The sequence below is a fragment of the Corvus brachyrhynchos genome, unplaced genomic scaffold (assembly GCF_000691975.1).
Source record: "Corvus brachyrhynchos isolate BGI_N302 unplaced genomic scaffold, ASM69197v1 scaffold5, whole genome shotgun sequence".
In the NCBI taxonomy this organism is placed as follows: Eukaryota; Metazoa; Chordata; class Aves; order Passeriformes; family Corvidae; genus Corvus; species Corvus brachyrhynchos.
In genome coordinates, this window is record NW_008238321.1 from 3,396,702 (window position 1) to 3,404,301 (window position 7,600).

A 7,600-nucleotide genomic window follows, 5' to 3' on the forward strand; every position below is an offset into this window, starting at 1 on the left:
CTGCCCGCCCGAGGGGCGCCGGGCTGCCGGACGATGTCGATTGTAGTCTCAAGTGTGTTTTACCCCTTTACCTGCAGATTTTAAGGATAACCTAAACAAAGTGTATGAAGCCATTGAAGAGTCGGACTTCCTGGCCATCGATGGGGAGTTTTCAGGTACAGTCACACCTGTTTTGTGATTGTGAACTGTTGGCAGTGTCTGAGGGGGGGTGGTTTGACCTCGGTGCCCGAGTTTGCTCCTATGATGTGTCTCAGGGTTGGCTTGAAAAGCTAAAGCTGAGGCTACCACAAAGTGATTAAACCAGTTGTTACGTGCGCGATAGCAAGGCTTTGGTCAAAGATACGTGTCATGCTCATGCTGCTTCTGCTCCCACAGTAATCTTTCAACATGACAACTGATAATTGTTGCAGCTGAGGGTGAAAAAACCAGAAGGTGTTGTATGCATCAGGAAAGCAATGGATTGGGATAAGTGAGGGTGGCCCTACAAATGTTTGGACATGGAAAGGCAGCACTAAGAACTTGTGTGTTTGTGAAACCCAGAGGGTACATGCAGCAGAGAGATGCTTTAAATAGCTACTTTGCGTTTGGGATGGAGAGTTCACTTCATCCATGAGATACAAATGTGAGCAAGACTAGGTTTTCTTACATGAGGTGCTTGTGGAAATACAGTTGTTGCATATTGGTTAAGGTGATGTAAGTTATTCAATGAATCTCTGGGCAACACTCTTCGCATTTTTAGTTTTGCTTTGATCCTGCGTTGTGTTGTGAAGCCCATTTACATTAGGGTACTGGTAGGTCTTGGCCTGTTACTGGTATGTTGAATAGGAGCCAGAATGACAGAACTTTTGCAGAAGAGCTTTGCTTCTAGAACACCGCCATTAAAAGGAATGGGTTTTATGCAGTAGTATTTTTCTCAACTGAAATAATTGTAACATGTACTTTTAAGTGAAAACGTTTCTCTTAAATTACTGGTTGTTGCATTTCTTTGCTGTGGTTAATTTTGAAAAGCTTACTCAAAAATATGTATTACTTTCTCAGGGATCAGTGATGGGCCTTCAGTTAGTGCATTAACAAATGGCTTTGACACTCCAGAAGAAAGGTATCAGAAACTTAAAAAGGTAAAGTGTTTACATGGACTAAAATGAAAACTGAACCTGCTTTTGGTGCAGCATCTTGTGTGTGTGACCAAGAGGAGGAAGAGAGATGGTTCTTGTCTCTTTGTGGAATGAAAGTGCATATTAAAGTCATCTTGGGCCAATAGTAAGATGATTAAATAGGGATGAAAACTAGTTGAAAAAATCTGGAGTGTAAAATTGCCAGCAAAACAAACATTGGTTAAGAAGATTCACCTTACTTAATTTTGAAATCGAGAGAAATCATATATGGATGCACCCTGATAATCTTTAAATGTGTACATATTTTATTCTTATGCAAAGTTTTCCTTTCCTTTACAGCATTCCATGGATTTTTTGCTCTTTCAGTTTGGCCTTTGCACTTTTAAATATGATGACACAGAAGAAAAGTATGTTATTCTTTTAATTCTTGTTTTCTTAATTGGGGATTTTCTAAAGTACTACAGATAAGCTGTATTGATATGTAACTTGTCTTTTCTACAGGTATATAATGAAGTCATTTAACTTCTATATTTTTCCAAAACCCTTTAACAGAAATTCACCAGATGTCAAGTTTGTCTGTCAGGTTAGTAGAAAAACAATTAAATTTTGTTTGGTTAAGGTATACCCAAAACAAACTTCAACTTTAAAGATAGAAAAATGTAAGTTTCTGGGTTGGGGTTTTTTTTCTTATAAAAAAAAAATAAGCATCAGTTAAGAGCAATCCCAAAAATGAGCTTTAAGATAATATCCTTGACTTCAGTTTTTAAATCTTGTTATGCATTGCATTGTGTGGTTTCTGGAATTGGAGATAACGTTCCAAACCTGGCAAGATAATTCTATTTTTTTCCCTTTTCTCATTGAACTTCCAGTTTCCTTGCTTTTTTAATCCTTTGTTCTCATCTGCTTATCTTGCTTTCACTGCTTCCCTGGCTATTGCCAACATTTTTCTGGTCTCAGATTTGTTCGCCTGAACCACATTTTGCTTTCTTTAGTTTCCTCTCTCTACATAGTTTGTTCTTTCATCTTTAACCCTTAGCATATTCATTATTTTTGTACTTTATGGAATTTGAAAACCAATAAGAAAAGTAGCATAGGCTAAACTCTGTGTCTTCGTTAGGGTCACAAACTTGGTTGTTCTTGGCTTTGGACTCTGTGTAATTTCTAAAAAAGCATGAAGATAACTGAACTGATCTTTAATGCCACAGCTACTTTTGCCAATTGTAAAGCCTTTTTCTCTTGTTGCAGAGTTCAAGTATAGATTTTTTAGCAAACCAAGGATTTGATTTTAATAAAGTTTTTCGCAACGGTGAGTTGTTGTGGTTTTGTGGTTTTTTTTAAAATTTCTTTCAATGTCTGCAAAATTTATGATGACACCTTTCATTATTTTCCACAAAGAGAAAGAAGGCTGCCATCCATGACACTGTCTTAACTCCTAATGAAGTTCTTGAATTACTCTTACCCAGTCTACTGTTGTGCTGGTGGTAACTCCCTTCCCAAGAATTCATTGCATAGTTCAACAGAATGGAATTCCCACTTACATGGGAGCTTGGTTGTTTATTTTTGTATAGAGGCAAAGCATGAATAGAGAGAGTAACAAGGTATGGAGCTGTGTAATACATCAGTGGTAATGTCTAGGAAAGGAACCAGTCTGTTGTGACTGGGGCTGCTACAGATCTGCTGTTGAAGTGATGCAGGTAGCAAGGATAGAAGTGCTCAGTACTTTTGTGGTGACCTGCAGCTCTGCAGTGCTGGGGCTCGTGCCTTGTGCAGAGGAGGCTCTTTAGTGTAGTGGTTCCAGCTAACCTGGCATGTGCTGGACGCCTGGACAGACACACATCTAGAGCAGATGACTGAAAGGGAAGGGTTTGATTTCAGCCTTCAGGGGTGTAACAGAGGCAAATGCTTGAATCCCTACACATCCCTAATTTGTCTCTAATTATGATGAGCTTTCACTTTTTTTGTTAGGAATTCCATATTTAAATCAGGAAGAAGAGAGACAGCTAAGGGAACAGTATGATGAAAAACGGTCTCAAGCCAATGGTGCAGGATCTCTGTCATACATTTCTCCTAATTCCACAAAGTGCCCTGTAACAATTCCCGAAGATCAGAAAAAATTTGTTGAGAAAGTAATGTAAGTAATGCTGTTTAATGTACTCTGATGTTGTTAAAACTAAAATGTGAACAGTAGTAACATTTTCATATGTTGAAGACATTTCTATTAGTTCACTGTAACAAACACTGCTCTTTTTGTTTTGAAGCATTTTCTTGTCTTTTGGGAGGGGCTGTAAATGTTCAAAAAATCAAGTAGTAGTTATAGAAGCAAATAATCTGTTTCTTTCAGGGAACAGATAGAAGACTTATTAAAGAATGAAGAAAGTGAAAGTTTGGAACTGGAGCCATGTACAGGGTCAGTTTCTGAAACTGCATCTCTTCGAAAAAAATTTTTTTTTTTGGTCATACAGAATTGGGGGAGTGACAGGGAAGAATATGTTTACTTGGGTTAACTGTAGCAAAATCTACATTTGATTAATTTTTGAATGTTGAAAAAATGTGGTGATGTATACGGGTGTTGTAATTTATTTTGAGCTGTATCTTCTGCATGTAGTGGTAAAATATTTAAGTATAGCCAAGAAATGTCTTGTATATGTGAGCTGCCTTTTGTTACTGTTGAAGTGTTCCATAGGCGTTGGAGATGCATTTTATAAACAAACTTTTCAAATCTGTTGAGCTATTGGTTGTTCACTGTTGGCAGTGTATGACTGTTTCTAGTAGGTCTCCTTCCCAAAAATCTAATTTGCTTTGGAGAGTAGATATTTGGAGAGCATGATTATTTAAAAAATTTTTTTTAAAAATTGAATTTAGAAATAGTACAGCATGGTGAAGCTGGGGATAAGGTACCATCACTGTATCTATACAGAGTGACCATGACTACAGAATACTCTCTGAGGGGAAGATATGTGGGTAACTGTAAAACATGGTGTAAATGCCTTTACAGCTTGGCAACTGAATATTGGAATTCAGTAAATCTCTTCCTAGCCTATAGGTTCTGATTGCAGTGACTCTTGCTTTAAAAAATCTTCCTACAAACGTACATTTCGAGTCAGCTTAAACTGAAAATCATTACTAGGAAACACTCTGTAAAAGGATTGTTAGTAACACTATTGTCTTTTGGTTTTAGATTTCAAAGGAAATTAATTTATCAGACCTTGAGCTGGAAGTAAGTTACTGGTAATACTGCCTTACTGTATATTTTTAGTACTTTTGGTAAGAAATCTGGGTAAGAGCTGATCTACTTAACTTTGGGGTGATTCATATAGACATTTTTTTTTTCCCTTTAACAGACGACTTTTGTGATGTTCTGAAGATAAGTTACATTAAACTTACTTGTGATGATTAATGTAGATATTTTAAATCTTAGTATTTGTTTTTTCATTCCTATGTAAAATCTCTGAATAGAGCAGTGCAGCCTAGAATTATGTAACAAGTGCAGCATGCTAGGTTTTTACTGAACAGAAAGTGCATGTGCTTATACAGATTGTGGACTTTACCTGAAAAAATAGTAACTCTGTAGTAGGTACTGGTATGGTTATAGTTTTCTGTTGGATGCCAAGCATAAGCAGTTCTGATAACTTAGTATATTGGCTAAATATATCCCTTAAGGCCTTAGGAGAAACTATAAGGCTGTAGAGTAAGATTTTCACTGTTATGACTGCACTAGTAAGATGTGGAAAATACACAATTCTTTTTTTTGTATGTTTAGTTAATTCAGTGCTGCAGTACTGAAAGTGGATAAAATAAAGCTTCTCTTTATAAAATGGAATCGCAAGAAGTGAGCTTGAGAACTAACCTGAAGAACAGTGGAATTGTTTTTGACAATTTTTCAGTGTCTTTTTTTTAATAGATCAGTAAAATATCTATTGCTTCCTGTAGTATGTAGTTTTATGTTTGTCTGACACTTATCCTTGCGTCTTCCCTGAGTGGATGGAAGAATGTGTTCTTGAGTTGTGTTTTTTTTAACATTCAGCAGTACTGCTGTACATGAGTATCCTCTGTGTGTGTTGGAGAGAGAAAGCCAAGCTGTGAAGGTAGCATGGAGATAATTAAAGCAGAAAAGAGTGAAGTTATTGACTGCCCTTGTGTCCTGACCTCTTCACAGCTCATTTTCTGTATTGAAGTGTTCTCTTGTGCATCACTGTTTTGATGCATCCAAGGTTTGTGGCATGAGGCAGCTCGTAAGTGAGATTGAGGCTCTCAACTGTGAGCAGTCAGCATGGAGAGGACACAACAGTGTTTGGAGTGTGCTCTCCAGTACTAATTTTAGGAGGAGCCAGAGGACAAGGAAATTTGCTGGTTCTACAGTGGTTGCACAGTTGTGGTTAGTTTATTATAATGAGATGAGAGTAATTGCTACTGATTTAGCAGTAAAAGGCAGTATTCTCTTACTTTTGCTATCAGTTGGATGCTCTGTGGCTCTGTGTATGACAGTACTTTGGAAATTAAATGTGGCTGTAGTGGCATGATGCAACCCTGTAGCAGAGGTGATGACATTTGAGTTAATAATTCTTATTAAAATCTACTGCTAGCAGAAAGTTCAGGGTTGTTAATAAATCCCCAAATAACTGATGTATTAAAGGCATGCAGTCTTGGGGCTGCAAGTAAAAAAGAGCATTCTCACCAGAATTTTTGGTTTGGATTTCTTGAAAGCAAAGATTCTAGATTGTGATGAAATATCTAGATGATGTTTACTTAATATCACTAAAGTAAGAAGTTACAGGTTCCATAACAATAGCATGGGAAATTGTGTAAATGCTAGTTACTGTTAGGTAATGTAAGGAGCCAGTTAAACTAGCCTATTGCTTCAAATTTTCCATTATTAGAATTAAAAAGAGATTTGTGGTAGTTCTTTTGCACCTAAGACTTACAGTAATAATGAAACATGAAATTACTGAATCACTCTTGTGGTTTCAGTATGCTAAATGCCAAGCGAATAGCTATTGATATTTTCTTTTCATTTGTTTTGATGTAGGTATCCGAAAGGTATCCATGTGGAAACGCTGGAATCAGATAAGGTAACTAGGCCTGTTACTGCCTCTAACATTTGTTCTGTTTAAAGGAAATTGTATTTCTCAATTTCACCATCTCTCCTGACTTTTAGATCTAACTTGAGCTTTGTTATTATGCAAATGGAGAACATTTTAAATGGAATACAGCGAACTAGTTCCTAAACATTATATCTGACCAACATGTATGGTGGGCATGTATTTGTGTGGCATAATATTACTTTTTAAACAGATAATAAAGATGTTTTAAAGTACAGTGGATCTGATGTTCAATATTAGGGAAAAGTAGGCTGTGATCTTAAAGGAAAAACAGCAGCATCACATGCTGTGTCCTCACTTCCCATCACAGTTTTCTGCTTCAAAAGGTATTTGGCACAAACTATTTACAAGGAAATGCTGATAACCTTTTTTGAGAAGAAAAAATTGAGTTTAGGAAAAATTAGGTTTGGTGGATGAATCAAATACATCGTTCTAAAGTAGGCTTCTGGGAGTAGGTGATAATGTGGTGCCTACAATAGAAACAGTTGTGTTGCCAAGTAACTGCTGTTGAGGTATGACAGTTTTCTTTACAATGTAAATTTACAGCAACTTGCAGCAGCCTTAAATCTGAACTTCTCAGAGTCATTCCTTAAACGATTCATTTTTTGCTTTAGAAGGAGAGATACATAGTTATTAGTAAGGTAGATGAAGAGGAACGAAAAAGAAGAGAGCAGCAGAAACAAGCAAAAGAACAGGTAAATAAATTCAATTTCATTTGTTTATGTGAGAGGGGTAGGGTGAGAATCTTTGACTTCTCTCAGCAATGCAAAAATGCGGGATAGGGTTTGGTGTCGTTTCCCTTTGGTTTGCTGTGGCTGGCTGAAACTGATCTTCTAAATTCTACCAGATAACTTAGGCTTTGCAACAGAGCAAAAAGAGTTGCATGGCACTCTAAAAAATTCTAAAAAATCAGAATCTGTGGAGTACTGAATGAGTATTCTGGAGCAGTGAATACCTCCTTACAGGTATCTGCGCTCTCACAGAAGCGTGGCCCAGTAATAGGAAACATCAGTTTCTTGCAGAAATTCTTGAGTAAGTTGGCACATTGTTTGGATTCACAAAGAAGTCTTCCCTTCTCTTACAAAGCTTGCTTGCTCTTAGTTGTCGGAGTTAGTGTCCTGTACAATTAATGTGTCATTTCTTGATAGAAACACACTGTACACTAGTGCTGTGGTAACAGGCTGACCAGGAGGTCACACCTGCTATATTCAGGAACTCTCACTGTTTATGGGTCTTTGTATTTTGCTTACTGAGTGATGCAAGTTTCAGGGGGTCATAAGACTGGAATTGTGGAAATTCCTGATCAGACTCTTGTGATTTGTGCTTTCATATATCAAGATAAAGTCAATTTGGGTGGAGCAACTAATACTTCGATGCAGAACGCCT

General features: G+C 37.1%; 1 protein-coding gene across 1 annotated transcript in view; it reads left to right on the top strand.

Moving 5' to 3' along the window:
- The first annotated feature begins 9 nt into the window (after positions 1 to 9).
- The window catches only part of PARN (poly(A)-specific ribonuclease), a 48,595-nt gene continuing 41,004 nt past the window's right edge, over positions 10 to 7,600 (top strand). Inside the window, exons 1-10 of the mRNA XM_008633390.2 lie at positions 10 to 155; positions 1,039 to 1,118; positions 1,455 to 1,522; positions 1,617 to 1,698; positions 2,361 to 2,421; positions 3,081 to 3,246; positions 3,457 to 3,522; positions 4,294 to 4,332; positions 6,142 to 6,184; positions 6,829 to 6,909. Coding sequence (XP_008631612.1) covers positions 1,461 to 1,522; positions 1,617 to 1,698; positions 2,361 to 2,421; positions 3,081 to 3,246; positions 3,457 to 3,522; positions 4,294 to 4,332; positions 6,142 to 6,184; positions 6,829 to 6,909 — 600 coding nt within the window. The 5' untranslated portion in view covers positions 10 to 155; positions 1,039 to 1,118; positions 1,455 to 1,460. The remainder of the gene's footprint in view (positions 156 to 1,038; positions 1,119 to 1,454; positions 1,523 to 1,616; positions 1,699 to 2,360; positions 2,422 to 3,080; positions 3,247 to 3,456; positions 3,523 to 4,293; positions 4,333 to 6,141; positions 6,185 to 6,828; positions 6,910 to 7,600) is intronic.